Here is a 20,778-nt window from a genome sequence, read left to right on the forward strand (position 1 = left end):
TGCTCTAGTTTGTGCTTACACGTGTGCGATGATGCTTTTAACCCGCCTTTGTCAAGATAATAGTCTGAGAAAGGTACTTATGAAAAATCTCTAGCAGTATTGCGACAATATGGTGCAATCACTCGTGTTTTGTATTCGCGACAAGGATATAAAATCGTTGGTGTATAATTTGATTTACAGAGTATATATAGTGCATCATTCGAATGTAACAGGAGTGTCAAAGGTTACAAACAGAGTGGCTTCACGGTTCGAAAGTAGCGTTATGTCAAACATACATGTGGTCTTTGTAATTCTTTCACATGTGTTATTTGGGGCTCTGATGGAGGGACCGTGTTTGATGCAATAAGGTGATGTTTTGATAGCATTCTCGACTTTTAGTGGAAGAAATCATGGCATTCCTTTAAGTAAATCCATTCTTTTTATGGGTAGGCCCTAGGGATATAATTAGCCAAGCGGGTTTAAATGCCGATGTCTTAGCCAGTTGAATAGGTGCTCTACGTTTTGAGTTCGAATTTGATAGAGAATTTACTGAATTGTCAGTGTCGCCACAACCTTCCTAACACATTATATACTCTACTTTGTTACATTATTTATGAAATGTCTATTGTATCATGCAAATGAAGCCATCACAAATGTTAGAAAACATATTCTTGCATTACGTCACTCAGGGCGCATTGTCTTACAGTAGACAGTCAGACTTCAGCTTTCAGGCACCGCTTCCTATCACCGTGACTGGTTAGACTACCACCATGTGTCTTTCCCGTGACTCATAGACCTTTGAAGTCAACTTTGCTAAAATTGTAGAGGGTCTGATCACGCATGATATTCACGTGTACAGTGGATGATATGACGAGTTTATATTTTAATTGTGCGTAAATAAACATGTTGTATATTGGAGGTGTCTTTTCGAACACAAGTAGGAAGGCATAATATCTGATGTAACATTCATGTATAAGAATGTTTTGTAAGAACGGTTTTGTATTTGAAGACTTTGAGCCGTTACTCTGTTTCTGATTTCCGACGTCCTCTCTTTAGCTATACCCCAAAGAGAGACGGTGATCAGCAGTATAACTATCCCGCAAAAAATGCATGTCAACGGGAAACCTCGCCTCCCTAAATCCAAGATATTCCCAGAGACACTTCACGTACACGTCACTGGACTCCGGGATGATATTACAATGCCTCTCGCCCAAATGTTATGCTTCACTGTATGTCTCCACTGCCTACTATTGGTTCAGTGATAATGTAATCTTCTATCACAGTCCCTCTAAAGGGACTGTGCTTCTATGGTATTAGACCACTTCGCTTCTAGCATTGCCTTCTCAGACCTGGTCATGTTATACACTAAAAATCTCCTGGGTCTAGTGCATATTGAAGTTTAGTAACGCATTTGCACATATTTTTATTTGGAAAACCAAGCGGCAAATTACTGTTTCTGTATTGTAATAAAAAAAAATATGGTATGTTTTTTAAAAAAGCTGCAAGGTACTATGCGAAAAGTATATTTCGACTGATTATCATCATCTATCGTAATCTAAAAATAAAGTAAGCTGTATTGCGTCCATTTCGTTTATGTATATATGTGTGTGTATGCGCGCGAGTAGTGCATATCCATAGACAAGAATTGTGTGCTAAGTTTTCAATTGTGAAAATCAGAGGCTATCTTATTTTAAACATTAACAATCGGGTCAAAGCGTTTTCTTATGGCATGTTCAGAGCGATCTCCAACCCAATTTAAGGTGATTTTAACACGCACAAGTTTAACGAAACTAACGCTTAACCTGTACAGAGGACAATACACGATTGCTTTCTACGCCTCCAGTGATCAGAGAGAGATCAGGGAACCGTCATTATTACGGTCCGGGGGAAGTTTGAGATATTTCATCGGAACTCTGAAATTTTAAGTACCCCCACCCCGCCGCCAACCATGATGGATTTGAGGAAACCCTCTCTAACACAGAAAGTTTGACTAACCCCAGACACTTAGAAAAGTTAAATATCAATGTATGTAGTAAAATTACAAAATGCAGCAATACTTAAGGTTTGTTCAAATCCTGGTGTACCCTGCTATTTATCATCAGTTATCTCATGACGGTAACTAAACCAACAAAATGAATTTCTAAGTCACAACAAAATATAGATATAAAAGCTAATTGAGAAATTAATGAATGCAATGGTGAAGTCTAGTGCAATCCGGGAGGTGTTTCAATTTGTTTTTTTACTATGTAAGACTCGTTATAACAACCCAAGGGGAGAGCACGAGAGGTGAGTGTCTCCCCTTTCGCATGAAAATTTTGAGAAATTGATTTGTGCAATGATGCAATCTGAAAGATATTTCAATTTATTTTGCACCAAAAATTGAGTAACCGGCCCCTTCTTTCAATCCTTATTTTAGCAATCCCCCTGGTAGCTTTTATAATTTCTTTTTTTTTAAGCGAGCCCCTCAGATTCCTCCGAGACCCCGAAAGCCGTTACTAATGACGGCTCCCTTATCGGCCGAATGTGGCACGATTTCGAATAGGTGGGTATTCTCAACATGGATCTTGATTACTTCAATGATTCAATTGTTAACATTGCTATGTAATGTTTAAATCCATGCTGTGCAACGTTGTTAACCACCTGCATGCGGAGTGATTGGAGTGCGCAAGCAGGCCATAGTCCATTCTTATGAGTGGAACGAAGTTTGTAATTCCTACTTGATTAGTTGTGTGTTAGATCGGTCAAATATTCCAAATATGCTACTGCGGAAAAAAGATACCGTGTACTTCACCAGTCAATTGATTTTAGATGGAATGTTGTCAATTTGTCAATCCGAGTTTAATTTATCAATTTACATTCAAATATTGCGCAGGGCAGCTATTTTTCAAACAAAGCACTCGGTTTCACAACACAGAAATAGAACTATGGATAAGTTCAAAGGTCAACCAGTGCTAACCTGTTGCCGTGCAGTAAAATTGTCATACACACGACAGTTACCTTCTATTGCAACCATTCATTGTTCTGTTTGCCAAGGTCTGGACAGGCCGATAAGCTGTTCGTTTGTTTGCTTTTAGAAGGGAATTTTGGCCATTTAGATAAAAAGCAGCAGCTACTGAGTTCTAACTCGTATCTGCGGTATGCGCTGGACGCATTCTGCACTCGGTACGTCCGGTACTTACAAACGCTACAAATATTCAATATTAAGACTTGCTGCAATGCATTTTATTTGACTTTTTGCTGCGATTGCCTGATTCGAAGGGAAGCTTGAAAGCAGATTTTTCAAATTATAAAGAGTCAACAAAAGTCTAAAACACAATTGCAAAGTAGTAAAAAATAAGTCAAATGTATTGAAAACATTGCAGTTATAATCAGTCGACTATTATGTTAAGGCTGTGTTTCTTTATTTCCCGGTCGATCAACTGCAAAGTGTAGTGCAGCATTTGCTTAAGTAAAACGGTATTTGTGCTAATTATGGGGGGAATTAATAGAGTTATAGAAAGTGTTCAGGCCAGATCACCCAAGCGGACTACTCTCTAGATATCAGATATATCTAATCAACACCATCATGGAAAAATCTTTGTAACTATGAATTACTCGATGGTAACAATATTATTGCAAAACTACTAAACTGACTCAGGGGTTACATAATCAGGGCAAATCAGAGCTTAGGCCTCCGTTTCGAGATCTTCCAGTGTTAAAGATTCTCATCATTGTCGGCAAGTGCCCATGCAGCTTTCTGAAAGATTAAAAATGACAATTTTGGTATTATGTGATATTCGTTGGATATTTCACTTTCATATTGACGGCAAAGAAGTTACTCCAGCTTTGAAGTTGCGCGCAATAGCGGCTTGCAGTGAGTGGTTTGCAGTGAGTGACTTTCTGTCCCGTCTTCTGGCAATTGAATCCTAATAGAGAATGTATGAAGTCATTTCAGAGTTGTAATTACCAAACTACACATTTAAAATACCTGCTCATTGCACGCTTTGTAGAAATGATCATGTGAAGACAACAGTAAAGAGTTAACGTACCGGAGCGAATGGTCTGTTGACGAATCCAAATCGTTCAAGTGTAACGGGAGCTACTTTCAGCTTCTCTCCTTGATGATGTATCTGGAAGTCGTGACCATAAAAACAATTTTTCATGAAGTTAACTTCAGTAATTGTGAATAACTTATTAGAATAGTTAGACGAGCAAATAATAGGAAATACTTTTAATATCAAGACCGGATCTCATACCATATTGTTATTGTTTGTGCCAGTCACTACTGACTCCTCTGTCCGACTTGTTCCCATCATGGCAGTCTCCTCCACCTTGCCATCATTCTTGTCAACTTGTGTCTCCTCGGTAGGATTTGTTGCTTCCAAGACGATCGTCTCATCTATCTCTTCCCCTTCCTCTTCAAATTTACAATTATCCTCGTGAACATCAGACACGATCGTGGTGTCTTCAGTTTCGAGTTCTCGTCGATCTTCATGTACACTTTGTTGTTCGTCTTGAGCGGGAGATGGAGATCTTGTGGTCAAATTCTTCATTTCCGTTTCGCCCAAAACTGGTTGGCATGTTTCCTCGATCGATCCAGGTCTACGGTATCGAGTGAAACAGTGAAAATACATTTATGGAATTGATTTAGGATTAATACAGACATATTCTAAAAGAGCAAAAAATTCAGAAAAGACAAAGAGAGTACCAAGTGCTTACGCAACAACCGTCATCTTTTTCTTCTTTTGGTGAAGTCTGCGACATCCAATGATAGTAACTGCGATGAGGATGATAACAACAAATACAACGCCAATCAAAGCAGTATACGAAGCTGATGTTGCCCCGCCACATGGCCACTTGACATTTTCACAATGACAAGAATGAGCTTCTCCCTGCAAAGGAAATGTTTAACTTAAAAATTCCAAAATTGTTTTGAGTAAGACACTGAAGTTTCTAAACAAAATAATCTTACACGTGAATGAGAGCTAGCCTGTTACTTTGATTGAAATGCTCACTCGCCAAGTGTCACATTAGAGTGGGAGTCAGCTTCTGCCGTAAAATATGGTATTGGATAATGTTTAAAGCTATATTTTTGATACGGTAGTTTAGCATGTCGCCGTGTTAAATTTGAAATCGTTACTGTGGAGTAACTATTAGAGGAGAATAACGGATCTCACCAGATCGACACATGTGTAGTTGTAAGGGCATGGATTTGAATAACACAAGCTAAGTTCTGTCTCACACAGTGATCCAGTAAAACCTGGAGGGCAGCTGCACGAATACCCGTCAAATCCACTTGTTCTCTCGGTGCTGGAGCAATCTGGATCATGCTCTGGTCCGGTGCATATTCCACCATTCATACATGGGTTGACAAGGACAAACACGTCAATCATAGCAACCTGAGAATATGCACCGTCTTGATCGATCGCGTTGATTTTGAACGAGTCTTTCCCGGTGAAGTCAACGAAAGGCGTGTACTCTAAGGCGCTAAAAACCCAAGCCAGTCTGTCTCGATGATGAGGAATCACGAGTCCGCAAGGAAACACGACTATTGGTACGTCGGGTGTTTGGACAGAGAGGTGTTCGTCGGTTATGTTCATTGGACCACTGCAGTCACCATCAATGAAGGTAACTTGGGTGTGCTGCGATCCGATTTTAAGTTCGCCGTGTTTTGGAGGATCAAAGGTTAATGCAAGCACGTCAGATGTGTCGGGATCAAATGCTCCTACAACAGTTTCAAGTCCAACGTAGAAGTCATCATTGGCATGACGCTGTTCTACTGTCGTTGTTGTTGCCTCGTTTTGTTCGTTGTTGATAACACTTTTGTGATTGACAGAAAACAACAGTTCCGGATTGTCATTAACTCCCCTTATATCCATCTGAATGGTTGAGACTGTCGAGAGTTCTTCAAAGTCGTCATCCCTATCTTCTCGTGCAATAACTGTAACAAAGTCGACGCCGTAACAATCTGGACATGGCCTGTACGTGAACTCCCCATCAGCGGACACTTTCACACTCTCAGCGGAATGCGGTGATGACGGATCAAGATGAAATGTTATGACGTCATCGTCGTCATCGAAGGCCGTAAGTTGATATCTTAGAGTGCCTCCATCTTCCCACATCCATAGATTAGAGGCTGAAGTAAACACAGGTGGAGAATTGCTGAACGGTCCTATGATCGCCAATGTAAATTCAGTGGGACCAGAAAAGAACTTCTGGTTGATGTCCTTCCGTCGCCGCTCCATGCACGGCTGAATTTCTCGGGTTGAGCAAACCTAAACAAAACATCCGAAGTACTCAGGAGTAAGGCGGGTCATTTGGCGGGCGTGCACTTGTGTCTAACCACAGACAAATAGTGTCTATGTTTGTCTGTGGTCTAACACACAGTCTAGTTTCGTGGTCTTGATTTCGTAAATAGGAAGAATGTTTAGCACAAAAATAATGCAAACGGTGACAATGATGAGACATAATACAATCTGTTCCACAGGAAATTATTCACATGTGTGAAACATTTATCGATTGATAGTAAATTTTTCATTATCGATCTTACTTAATTACAGCACAATGTAATGCCTTGTTAATCACTAACTTGTTACGGCTCCGTGTGTCATCATGACACCACAGAACAATTTCAAACTTCAAGACGATGCTTAATGGGTATTTCGGGATATGCAGATTTACAAAGTGCTCGACTTTATCTTAGAATTGGAGTAAATTAGTATTATAAAAATTCCTAAATATCTTTGTTCGGGAGTGAACAGATTATGCTCTATTGTTTTAAAGCCGCACTTTTCAATCCCAGGTTCTCGCATTAGTGGAGTTCTCCTCCCAGTTAAACACTTGGCCAGTACGATGTTTGATTTCTATAACATTAATTACGCAAACTGATCTCAACCTTTGTCACCTTTTGCTAATCCTGCAACCAGGGTTTATACAAGCGTTTGATTGACGGCCGGTTCAAATCGTCAACGGTCATTTATTCCCTACAACAAAGGGTCGAATTTACTAAAAAATTGTCTTCCAGTCGCGTTAGACTTTAAATATAACCACAGAGTTCGATCGACAGCAACTTGGCTTGGCAGTCTGTCTGCGTTTTTGCGGCCGTGGAAAACTAAAAAGTGGCATTTTCTGGAGCGTGTGCCCGCTTGTTGCCTGTTTGGTGTCCGCTCACAAAATTGACGCGGCCATAGCTTCGCGTCCTTTTAAAGGGAGGCTCCGCCTTTAAGCAGAGAGTTAGACCATTTTGCCATATATCTGGTTACCTTAAATTATCCTATATGTTTATACCCTTTCGTTTGACATGCAAACAATATAAAAGCCAAAATATCTGCCTGGTAGTCATACTTGATAACCGATCGATCGATCGATCAATCAATCAATCAATCAATCGACAAAGAAACAACTAAATCAAAGTTTGGTGTTCTTTTGCCAATTTAAAATGAATATTCTTGAATATGTCAGTGTTAAGGCTCTACAGAGCAACGTAAAGGAGCGTAAAAGAGTGACTCCCCCCTTCTAGCCATACCGGAACAATGGCAAAATAAATACTGCTTGCCATCGTATATCATTGTCCTAGTATGACCTTTGAATAAAATTTGAGGCATACTGCCCGAGCAATGACCTAATACATGAAAATGAAACAAAATGGCCAGATTGGATCACATCGGTATGGTTGTGTATTTGTAGTATATTGTTTTTATACAAAGTTTGAAACCACTTTGATGAATCCTGATTATGTAATGGCTCTAAACGTGAAAAATGTAACAAAATGGCTACATGGAAGGTACTATATTGTATCAAATTGCAAAACAACTTGACAAGCATATGTAGAGGACCCCTTTATTTGCCGATGGTTGCAGCCAGTATTCTTCTTCAAAAAATTTTATTTCCGATAAATCAGTCGCTCTTTTCTATAAAGAGTATTAGTTTTGACAATAGCTTGTGTTACACTATGACCAAACATATGGCTCATAATATTATTTACCTGTGTCGACAAAATACCGACTTCTTTGTCCTGTTTATATTCCCCAAAACTTTCTGTGCATGTATGGCTTGCATCTTTCCATTGCTGTGTCTCTGTGTAGGAGAAATACAGAAATATTATGAAATAATGATCATACAGGGTAATTGAATCCACATTTCTCTGTCACTTCTTGATAGTGTTCGTGACGTTACGGGTCCGGGAGAAAAAAGTGAGTGCATTTGTTTTGATTCTGATTTGGAGAAATAAGCTAACAAAACCTGTAACATGATTGTATTTCTAATTTCTCAATCTTAGTACATATACACTCTATTTAAGCTATTACTTTATTATTATCGACTGATTGGATAAAGAAAATGCTACAATATTAAACCTACCGCTATCCCAGTACAATATCGCTGGCTCCCTATCGCTGACGTCGTTGTCAAATGGAGACGACACATATTCAATAGATAGCTCGAAGGGTTCAAATAGAGGCGTACCACCAATTGTCGTGACGTAAAAGGTTGGACCGATGATATCACGTATTCTGTGAGATTAAATTGTGATGGCTATGATTCATTGATAATTACGTTACTTAAATGTCTTACTCCAAAATAGGACATAATTTTGGTTAGAAAGAAAATCAGGAATCTTCTAGTTGGCAATTGTATCTCGCACAAGGCAAAATGCTTAATATACAACAATATAAAAAACATATACTGACTCTGTACATTTGTCAAATACGTTAAGTATATATGTATGTATGCTTGTAAAATGCATAAATAAAGTATACACTTGGTGTACAAAGATCTGCATTACTTATACTCTTAATGTGCATACATATACAGCACGCATATCAACGCATTAATATGTTCCATTTATAAAGATTTACATCGCGTATACCACTAATTTTGTGTTCCATATGCGTAAATGTACTGAACTTATATCAAACATTTTGCCTAGTGTCGACATCGGCAAAGTTATAAAGGGAAGTTCAGAATAATTATATCTAATTCCTTTTGCCTAAGTACCTAGGAATAGGTTTCATACCTTCTGCGCAGATATCTGTCGGTTTCATCAGTGGTCGCTTCAGGGTCAATAATGAACGGTTTGAAATTGGTCGACGCGTCAGAAACATAATCATCAATGACGTCATCGTGTGTAAGAAGGCCAACACTCACGCTCTCTCCGTTTTCAAACCCTCCTGAGAGATGAGAAACTGTGTTATGTCGGTATTTTTAGAAGCATTTAATGTTTTGCGTATTATCATTACCAGTGATATATTTTCAATAATTATAAGCTTAGCTTTGGGGGCTAAAGTTGCATGACCGGATTATTCTGGTAGAGGTATACCTAAATATTCGGCGGTTATGTGGAAGCGTTAAGGTATTTCGGGAAGTATTTGTCAACATTGATTCTTGATATCTCTATCACTAGACAAATAATACATCTCATATACTGTATTTCTAAAATCTTTCTGTTTGAGACAGGAAGGCTCATGAGATAATGGTCCGGCATTTAACTCAAGGCACAATTTGTGGACACATATTATCACTAAATGTACACACTCTGGTGGTCTGCTGTTCGTACAGTGTCAATGAGAGATATTTTTCAGAAAGGAAACTGCAGACAATTTACCGTTGTCATCAAAGTTTTTAGCTCTGATAAAGTCATCGTCCTCATGGAGATTTTTCACACCATTCGCGTTGATTTTTAAACCATTTTCTACCTTCAACAAGTAGTCTTGAGTTCCTGGAAGAAAATTTGACCAGTAATAATGAACATAATCAGTAGGCGAAGCAAGCATATTTTCGTTTCCTCTAGTTAAAGTACGACTGTTTGAAGACGATTGACTAAATGACATGGACGTTTCACACCTGATTGCTACGTTTTGCTAGATCAGATTCCAGATTGTTACCATTACTTGAAAGAATTCATTAGATGTGATAAGATAATCGTCTGTCACAATAGTTCTGAATAGACGAGTTCTTCACACCCATAGACCCTCTAGTTAAAGTACAACTGTTTGAAGACGATTGACTAAATGACATGGACGTTTCATATGGGGTGAGAACACCGCCAAAATTATCTTGAAATCTTTATTTAAACTTATCTCATCATTATTATTCCATTATTTGGTGATTTGGTCATTTTTACGTTATTATTTGGTCTTTATTATGCGATTATTTGGTGATTATTACGACATTATCTTGACATTATTACGAATTTATTATGTTAATTCGGTTCTTTTTCAATTATTCGGCATTGATGTCTTGATTTGGAACTTATTTCATCATTATTTTGCCATTATTAGGTGATTTGGTCATTTTTATGTCATTATTTGGTCTTTATTACGCGATTATTTGGTCATGATTACGACATTATCTTGATATTATCTTGACATTATTATGAATTTATAACGTTAATTCGGTTCTTTTGCCATTATTCAGCATTGATGTCTTGATTTGGAACTTATGCCATCATTATTTTGCCATTATTCGGTGATTTGGTCATTTTTACATCATTATTTGGTCTTTACTATGCAATTATTTGGTCATGATTACGACATTACCTTGACATTATTACAAATTTATTATGTTAATTCAATTATTCGGCATTGATAACTTGATTTGGAACTTATTTCATCATTATTATTCCATTATTTGGTGATTTGGTCATTTTTATGTCATTATTTGGTCTTTCTTATGCGATTATTTGGTCATGATTACGACATTATCTTGATATTACCTTGGCATTATTATGAATTTATTATGTTAATTCGGTTCTTTTTCAATTATTTGGCATTGATGTCTTGATTTGGAACTTATTTCATCATTACTTTGCCAGTATTAGGTGATTTGGTCATTTTATGTCATTATTTGGTCTTTATTACGTGATTATTTGGTCATGATTACGACATTATCTTGATATTATCTTGACATTATTATGAATTTATTATGTTAATTCGGTTGTTTTGCTATTATTTAGTATTTATGTCTTGATTTGGAACATGTCATCATTATTATTTCATTATTTGGTGTTTGGGTCATTTTTGTGTCATTACTAGCCATTATTATGCGATTATTTGGTCATGATTACGACATTATTATGACATTAGCTTGGCTTTCAATTATTGACCTACTTTATTATCTGAACTCATTATTTGACCTGCATTTGAACCCTACCCAGAAATCATTGCACATCACAATGGCGGCTGTGATTTGGTCGGTCTCCTCGGATAGAGAGAGGAAAGCCGGCTTTGTGTAAGTTTTAAAGCGCAGCTCAGCATATCGCGTATCTAGAATAGTTGGGCGTGCTCGAAAACAGAGGTCGACCACGATTTCGGATTAAAAATCGATTGTTTCCGGCGGCGAAACTGGGCGCTCCATACTGGAAGCCAGCGGGCTGTCGACAGCCCTAGCCCTGCCACGTAGACTCTTGTAGAGCCACTAGCACCATCGTAGTTGATAGCGCTTTTAGTGTTGTAGAAAAGGGCACTAAAAACGCTATCAACTACGGTGGTGCCTGTGCGTAGAGCTAAAAGGTGTTATTAATACCCGAACTCTATCATATAAATCGGCCCGACACGGTTCAAGTACATCATAGGGCACAGCAATGGTGGGGGCCTCGACCTCAACGCCTATCTGCCTGAGTCTATGAAACCCATGGCTATACGTAGCTGTGGGTCGATCCACTGTGGTGTTTTCTGACCGGATTCCTGCCTTTTAAACTTTAGGCTGGTTTTGACTTTTACGATTTTGTGTGGTGCGGGGTTAAAATAGTAAAAGTCAAAACCAGCCCGTAAAAGGCAGCAATCCCATCTGAAAACACCACAGCTATGGACCACAGCTAGGCTATACGCATCGAGGCAGCGCTCTGCGGAAGAAAAACAACATCGCACAATCGAAAGGGAAAACGAAAGAAAGAATCAAAATCGTGCATAGGGAGACAATACAGTTTTAAAGGTTGGAGTCCTCACAACGAATCAACATACTTCTTTACGGGGGAAAGTCATAAAGTTTCATGACAAACAACGCAATAAAAAGTCGTTAGGTTAGCGACCGTGCCCCTATGAGTTTACGATAAAAATAACATATGTTCGAGAATAGTTCCTGACAAACAAAAATGTAATGTGGCATACGTATGATAAGACATCTTCATTGAACGAATATTTCCTTGATACTTATCACCAGCTTTTCAGACTGTAGCATACAGATGCAACTCTAACTGGCCTTAAAATAAGATAAAAGAAAAGTAGGCCCTATTGCTTTCTAATTTTTTTTCATAATTCTAATCTGGACTCATCTGGATGAGAAGGCTTCAATATGGCACGAATATGTTTAAAATGTAATCTTAACCACATAAGAGACTGTGGCTTAACCTTAACTGTGACTAAGGCAAATAGCCATCAAAGTCAGAACTACTTTCCACAATGTTAAATGTCGGGCATTTACTTTCTGGTATTGAAGTTTGACGTCCAACATATTTCCGTCATACACAATCTATATATCGGGTCTAATATCGGTACCAGACGACACAAAAATGACTTGCCGTCTGTCGCAGCACGCCCGGTTTGAGAAATTGCCGATATTTTACTTCAAGCTAATACATATCGGCGATTTTGGGACTCTAAATTATAGTAATCGACACTGGGCAATTCTAGAATGACTTGCCTTGCGTCTCAACACGGCGGATCTGTGAAATCACATATATTTACTCGATATTTATCGGCGATTGGGACCATATGGGAGATCACTATGTGTAAAAACTGGTCCAGTGGTCTAGCCAAGCCCGACTTCCGTAGTCCGAATCTGACTTAAATTATACGATACTTGTCTAAAACAGTGGGTAAATATCCAACATCGGAGATTTCACCATCTCACATATCTGACCATAAAACGTAGTTTTTCTCGGGGGTCCACGATCTGACCAAACAATTCTAATTTCGATACTGTGTCGTCCAAAAGTCCAATGTTGCAGTGTCCTCGAAATTCAGTTTACCGCGACACATGCAACACGGTCGATGCGCTATAAAACAATAACGCTATTATGACCACAAGGAGATCTTGAACCTAACAAATGAAATGCTTTACAAATCAGGATATTGCATAGCGCCACTCATTACTTTGGCGATAAAACGTGAGGTGGGCCTAGGCCTAAGGTCTTTGGCTTTGACGTCGTGCCGATCAGTCTGTTAACTTTTATTTGCGAACCGCGTTTTGCAAATCTCTTGAAAGAATAAATTTCGTATCTTTGAATAATTTTGTCGGGTATTTAGCTTAGCAAAACATTTTGGTAAACATCTGTACATACAGGAAAAGTTTAACGTTACTGTCCCTCGTCTTTAGGAACAGCAGGACATCTGTCAAGTGTTACTTGTCCGGCATGAAAACAGCTGGTCTTAGGCCACGGGGTTAGCGTGAATTTCGCACGTGGCTATGCGTGGCAGGTTGGGTGTAACCTCGCTCTGCATGGCAGGGCTGTGTGTTACCGGCGTTATACGGCCTGCCTAATGTGGTGGGAGGCCGTATAACGCCGGTAACACACCGCCCTGCTACGCAGAGAGCTAGGTGTAACCACAGTCCCTCTACTCTGGGGATGGAGGGACTGTAACTGCCTAGCTATGGAGACATGCCACCGTCGGCTACCCCCACCACAGCCCAGTTCCGCCGCCGAAAACAATCGATTTTTAATCCGAAATCGTGGTCGACCTCTGTTTTCGAGCACGCCCAACTATTCTAGATACGCGATATGCTGAGCTGCGCTTTAAAACTTATGCAAAGCCCGGTTTTCTCTCTGTCCGAGGAGACCGATCAAATCACAGCCGCCATTGTGATGTGCAATGATTTCTGGGTAGGGTTCAAATGCAGGTCAAATAATGAGTTCAGATAATAAAGTAGGTCAAATAATTGAAAGCCAAGCTAATGTCATAATAATGTCGTAATCATGACCAAATAATCGCATAATAATGGCTAGTAATGACACAAAAATGACCCAATCACCAAATAATGAAATAATAATGATGAGATAAGTTCCAAATCAAGACATAAATACTAAATAATAGCAAAACAACCGAATTAACATAATAAATTCATAATAATGTCAGATAATATCAAGATAATGTCGTAATCATGACCAAATAATCGCGTAATAAAGACCAAATAATGACATAAAAATGACCAAATCACCTAATAATGGCAAAATAATGATGAAATAAGTTCCAAATCAAGACATCAATGCCGAATAATGGCAAAAAGAACGAATTAACATAATAAATTCATAATAATGTCAAGGTAATGTCGTAATAATCACCAAATAATCGCATAATAAAGACCAAATAATGACGTAAAAATGACATAAAAATGACCAAATCACCAATAATGGCATAATAATGATGAAATAAGTTCCAAATCAAGACATCAATGCCGAATAATGGCAAAATAACCGAATTAACATAATAAATTCATAATAATGTCAAGATAATATCAAGATAATGTCATAATCATGACCAAATAATCGAAAAATAAAGACAAAATAATGACATAAAAATGACCAAATCACCAATAATGGCATAATAATTGTGAAATAAGTTCCAAATCAAGACAACAATGCCAAATAATGTCACAACAACCGAATTACCAAATAGGTTCGTTATTATATCAAAATAATATCCAAATAATGATCAAATAATTGCATAATAATGGCACAATATTTACATAATTATCACAAATCACCAAAATAAATGGAATAATAATGATAAGATAAGTTTAAATAAATATTTCAAGACAATTTTGGCGGTGTTCTCATAGTTTCACACCTGATTGCTACGTTTTGCTAGATCAGATTCCAGATTGTTACCATTACTTGAAAGAATTCATTAGATGTGATAAGATAATCGTCTGTCACAATAGTTCTGAATAGACGAGTTCTTCACACCCATAGAAATTAAACCCCAAAGTCTCGGGTGTTTCATTAAATCATGATACGCTGTAAGTTTAAACATTAATTGTTCCGCGTTTATGACTTATTTATTTATTACACCTTGCATGATATCGTTGAGTGATAGGACAACCGGTTCGAATATGACATCGATGTTTAACAAATTAGTAATGTAAAATTCAATAGTCAAATTGCACTCAAGTAAACTTTTACTTGTTATAGTTGTTTTAGATGATGGCATATCTTCACAGAGGTGTCCCTTGGTGCACACTGTTATTCTTGATACCAAAGTCCTACAAAATTAACAATTATGAAATATTAGTGACAAATCAAGATGCACAACCATATTTGCGACCAGTTTTAAATTGGAAACATTCATTGTCTTTAAAGAAATGTCACAAAGGTGTCAGCAATATATTTTCTGTTGATGTTCTCGTTAAGATTAAATTTATCGACCATTCTATAGCTGGTTATTTGAAGACAATTTACCTTCCAGGTTCCATATGAAATCTGTCCTGATAAACTGTATCATCTTCAAGTTCTGCGCCCTCTCTTTTCTCCGCAGTCCCTCTTACATCTGAAATATTTGTGATGGGTTCCTCTCCGACGTAGAGGGCTCCGTCTTTTACAGTAACCGTTCCTGATTCGTTGAAGCCGACCTGAGTCTTCGGAAAGATGTCCTCTATACCCTCTGAACTCCCGACTGAGTAATCTGGAGAGAGAATTCGGATAATAAAATTCGGACATGTACCTCTCTATGAAGTCAACATATGAAGAGATTTCACAAAGTATGCTTTGGTTGTTGTTTGTCTAGTATAAAAAGCACACTGTTCATGTCTTACACTTACAGTAGGCATCGACAGCGACATCGTCAACAGCTGACCACGTCAATCCAGTACTTGACTGATCACCACATAGACCAGAAGGCGGCAAGCTGCCGTCTCCACATAGAGCGGTAGTGTTGCTCTCTGTGACATCGGGTGGAGCTAGTACCATGGTAACTCCTGTGACAAAAGCATCATATTCATTAAAGCAGATTCTGACGCATAATGTATTGTTGATATGCGATATCTTGAATCATTTGATACATTGTTGATTTGATATAACGTAGGCCTACTTCTAGTTGTTATTATAATAGGAGAAATTTATCTTTCTGCATGCAATACTTTACGCTCGAGAGGTAAACTAAAGCGCTCTCCTTCGGAAGAACAGGGTAGGGTGATTCGCATCATTATGATATACTTTGCGACTATTGGAGTTTCCTAATGGCATTGCAACATTTTCCAGTTGGACGAAGAGAAATTGAATATAACACTGAATATAATATATGTTATGGTCCAAACATGGGACTATGTTCCCGAGGGTAGGTGACCATTTCCCCGATGTAAGGCGGACAAATTGTCCCCTGCCCCGAGGGTACATAGTCCCTTGTTTGGGCTATAACGTTTTTGTCATGCCTCTCTTACACAGTTTTCACTCAAAATATTTAGGTTCATTGGACAATGATAATCAAATGCTTAAATTTCTATCTTAGACGAAAATCCGTTAAAAATGGAACGATTTTCATTATCGAAATGCGGATTGATATATTGAAACTACTTTTATGCGGTTTATAAATTGTTTATGTAAAATATTCCTAAAACCGAATTTCGTATGCAAAATATAAAATTTCAATATTTTCACACCCAAAGTTGTCAAGTTGAAAATAGTTCCGGTTCACTTTCAGTCAAGTGATGACTATGCGGCCTGCGACGTCATCGACGAGTTATCATTGAATCCTATAGAGCGCGCGACGTTCGATATACGAGGCATGTAATGAGACTGAATATTGTACATCTGTATAGCAATAAAATGTTCACATAATATTACTTCACCACGTACCCGATGTCGACTTGACCGTGGCTAATCCAGCACTATTTATAGCCCACACGGTTGCATAATAGGTTTTCCCGTCTTCCAAAAGTCCTAGAAGTTTGTCGTTCCGAACGTAATTATCAAGCCCAACAGAAACGAACTCCTGGATATCAGTGCCATTCGGCATACTTCCAATTGCCCACTTGCATTCTAATATCTGTGCAAGACATGCATAATATAGATAGATCAGTATGGCCTTCAGGATTGCAGTGATTTCTCAATGATGTAATCTTTCATAGGAAAATATTCGCTCACTTTTTGGTAAATGATTGATATATGCAATCGTTGTTCAGTGGCCATGATGAAACTTGAAAGAGTTCCAGATCTAGTGGCAATCCTTCATGACAATGCAACGGTCAAGAAATTACTGGCTGAAAATTGTATGATTTATTTACGATACGCATAGATTCTGTAACTGTGTGCAAAAATACGAAGCCCCTGCCGGATCTGACCAGACGCCATTTGTACAGAGAATCTTTCATTACTTTAACTCATTTACCTGACTACCAATATCGTACACATCCCATCGTACAGCAATAGTTGAGTTACAGCCTTGATAAGTCACTGGTTCGTCTTCCGACCATGACAGGTCAACGTGGTACAGATATTCAAACACGGGAGGTGTGTCATCGATGTATATACCATCGGACGAGGCCAATGCATATCTTCCAGCACCTTTTAACATTAAAAACAATTTTATGCTACCCCAGCCTTTATTGTGATAGGAATTGAAAAGAAGGCATGGAAGCCGAATATGTCTGAGATATAAGATTTTCATAGTAGTGTTTTCACAATATATTCAAAAGGGAACCCGAACACTTTGGAAGTGTACATACCTTATCTCTGATAACATCGAGTGTATGAATAAGGTACAACAAATACTTCGGCCTCGGAGTAATTTTTTTACTTGAATGAAATAACCTTCAAGATATGCCAAAAATCATGAAAGCATAAAGCAATCGTGATATCTAAGATTGGCTAATACCCCAGGCCTACTTGCTTGATTCGCGAGCACTTAAGTATGCAATGGCCCACAATTGTGAAAAGTTCTCTGATTATTAGGTCAGTGTCGTCCTTACTGAGTTGCGTGAAGTCTGGTCTTGCTGTTTTGGGTTTCAGATAATGCAATATTGTATGAGCATACCCTGACCAACGTCAATTTATGCCATCATTATTGTCATCAAACTTTGTCATGGAATTCGTTAATGATAAGTAATAATATAATAATGATAGTTTATTGCTTGCTTGTAAATATAGGATTTACATCACATTTGTGGCAATAAAAGTGTGATACAAAATTAAGTCAAAACTTTTCTCCAATAAAGATAAAGTAATATAGTATAATTAGTTATAGGTATGACTCGTGACCAGTGTAAACTTTAGTCATCTGAGATCTAAGATGTGTTTTTTATAAGTTAATAGGCAGCAAATTAGAGGAATTTTTAGATTTGCAGTTTACCAAGTAGATGAAATGGGAACTTTCACCTGTGACTGCCTTCACCGTAAAGTAGTACACTGCAGGTACAGATTCTGTTTCGCCATCTTCTTCGATAGTTCTTGTTGTATTCAAAGCGAGGTCAGTCATTTTGACATAGTATTCAGTCGTGTCTCTTTGCGAGCACTCGCTGTCACACACTTCGTCCAGACACTGGCTACTGCACGGTGTACATGGTCGATATACCTGCACATGAGAAAACAACATAGTGAACAACACCATAGGCTGACCTCCTAAAAGTGCTTTACTCGCACGAATGGATACATACTTTTAAAAATACTTTTAAAAATAAAAAAACTATTGAAGGCATATGAAACACCAATAATCGTGATTTCCATCACACTATCAAAGGCTGACCTCGTGAAAAGGAACAACGTCATCTAAAAGTTTTTCGGAGCCAACACCGGCGAAGTACGCAGCGATTGGGTTGTCACCACTACGAAACGGGTCACCGAATCTACACAGTGCATCGGCTGACGGTGGAAATCTGTGTATAGAGACACATATGACATTCATCCATTTTGGTATCCATGACAAATTCATATAGGGGTATACGTAGACTATTAGATCTTAGGAAGTTTAATGTCTATGTTTTTGTCCCTCTGGCCGCCTAAGAGTCGCCCAAACAGTCTGTTTCTTTCAGCTACAACCTCATGAGACAGCATGACAAATTTCCGCCACACAGATTTAGGCATGGTGGGTATGACTGATTTATGTAAAATGTTAGGGGATTCTAAGATCGGGCAATAAATATATATTATTAGCCCCATGGCCAGTAAATGTCTGTATGTATAAAACAGAAAAAAATTAACGAGTGAAAGTGACGTCTCGTAACCAAACTGCAAAATGACTACTATCACTGTTATTAAGTCGTGCACAATTTTATTGAGCCATTACCTTATATCCCTAAAGTAGGCGGTAGATTCTGGAAGACGGAAAACGTCGTCGAAGGGAGAAACTTCGCCTTCGGCATTCCAGACGGAGAGAATGAATTTCGGATCCGAAGCGAAGGGTGACAGTCCAACCATGTACGACAACGATCTACCGTCAATAAACAGCTCGAGTGTCATCTCATTCTGCCAAGTAAAAAGTTTTAGCCATCATCCACCACCCTTTCCGTAATGTACACCGGGCTTTCAAAGTTTCGTGCGCTTAATCTGTGACGTACTCAGTATTATCTGAATATTTTACCGTGGGCAACCAACTCCATGGTAAAAGTTATTTATTGCCTTAATCGTATTCTCAATGTTTGAATATGTAATTCACAGTCTCTTTAAACATCCTGCTGAGGAAGCGGAAGATTTTTTATACAATATGTTCCGCGCAAATAGCGCGTATAGCTACACGAATAAGCTGGTCAAATTACGTGTTCAATTCATTAATTCTAAAACGGATTCTGATTACTTAAGTCACAAAAGTATTAAGTACGCTAATAAAATGGTACTGGTTAAAATGCGTTATAGCCTGTGGAAAAGTAAATTTAGATCCATACTTGTACCCGGTCAGTTGTAACTTGCAGTAAATATGAATGCCACGCCTCGGAAGGATCAAAGTCCAACTCAGCGATGTCATACTTCTCTGGTTCAGAATTGTTATAATAGCGGAACCACAGTGCTACAAAATGCTTTACTTCGCCGTTCTTCTCTACGCCTGTGAAGAAAATGTCATTTGTGACAATGGACAATTGCAGATACATAGAAGAAAATGCTATTCAGGCCCGAGAAGATCACATGTGCGATCCTTGAAAAATAATTGGTGCACAAGCTTAGGATGCTCGCGTCTTGTAGCAATGATGTCGAACATCGCATTACATATACTATACTGTAGACGACAGTTATATTTTTTAATCGTCACGTACATACGGTATCGTTGCTGTTAGAAAGTGAAGATGACACACCAGGCCTTATTATTTATGTACACCGAGGACAAGGAAACACACACAGGACACTTTCTGTACTTATTAATTACCGTGAATCGTTGAACAAAGGTACTCCAACGTCGAAGTACGGTGTTGTCTTTGAAACGGGTTTCATATACGGTTGCCCCCTTTATAGCGCCACATAGCTTCCAAAGAGGCTGAGCAACCACAAGCCATTGGCCAATAACTTGCCATGTGTCGAAAAAACTAGGGACTAACACTAATTTTATTTTCTGTAAATATTTTTAATTAACACAGCTGTTGATTTTTTGGAGATGGGAGTAAGTCGAACAGCCATCTTTAAAAGATACACAGAACCCAGAGAAGCAAAATTTGTATTATATTACTATGACAATTACTAGTCATAAACATTTTATAAAAATTTTAACACTCTTGCCTTGATAAATCTGGAATCCCATGGACTGGTAGACAATATATTTCAGTTCAGGATCGCCTTCAAAGGTGTTATCTGGATCTTCATCCTGGACTATATTCCAGGGTACAGGTGTGGTGTGTACTGCCGTTGTTGACATGCTAGGTGTAGTGGTAGGCATTGGTGTAGTCGGCTCAAGATTCTCAAAATATTCAGTG

General features: G+C 38.3%; 2 protein-coding genes across 2 annotated transcripts; both read right to left on the reverse strand.

Moving 5' to 3' along the window:
* Positions 1-3,374: 3,374 nt before the first annotated feature.
* Positions 3,375-4,822, reverse strand: LOC139146147 (uncharacterized). Its single transcript, XM_070717567.1, has 4 exons — positions 4,678-4,822; positions 4,215-4,560; positions 4,008-4,088; positions 3,375-3,715 (listed from the first exon to the last, which is right to left on the reverse strand). Exons 1-4 carry the CDS (start codon positions 4,689-4,691, stop codon positions 3,674-3,676), a joined length of 483 nt encoding a protein of 160 aa, XP_070573668.1. The 5' UTR covers positions 4,692-4,822; the 3' UTR covers positions 3,375-3,673.
* Positions 4,823-5,111: 289 nt separating this feature from the next.
* LOC139146233 (uncharacterized) lies at positions 5,112-20,720 on the reverse strand. Its single transcript, XM_070717641.1, has 15 exons — positions 20,585-20,720; positions 19,762-19,919; positions 19,167-19,345; positions 18,627-18,756; positions 18,260-18,455; positions 17,274-17,449; positions 16,742-16,931; positions 15,709-15,864; positions 15,350-15,572; positions 15,074-15,153; positions 9,560-9,673; positions 8,972-9,125; positions 8,317-8,468; positions 7,943-8,034; positions 5,112-6,233 (listed from the first exon to the last, which is right to left on the reverse strand). The coding sequence occupies exons 1-15, from the start codon at positions 20,718-20,720 to the stop codon at positions 5,112-5,114; spliced, it is 3,258 nt and encodes a 1,085-aa protein (XP_070573742.1).
* Positions 20,721-20,778: the final 58 nt, after the last annotated feature.

Source organism: Ptychodera flava, chromosome 12 (assembly GCF_041260155.1).
Source record: "Ptychodera flava strain L36383 chromosome 12, AS_Pfla_20210202, whole genome shotgun sequence".
Lineage (NCBI taxonomy): Eukaryota > Metazoa > Hemichordata > Enteropneusta > Ptychoderidae > Ptychodera > Ptychodera flava.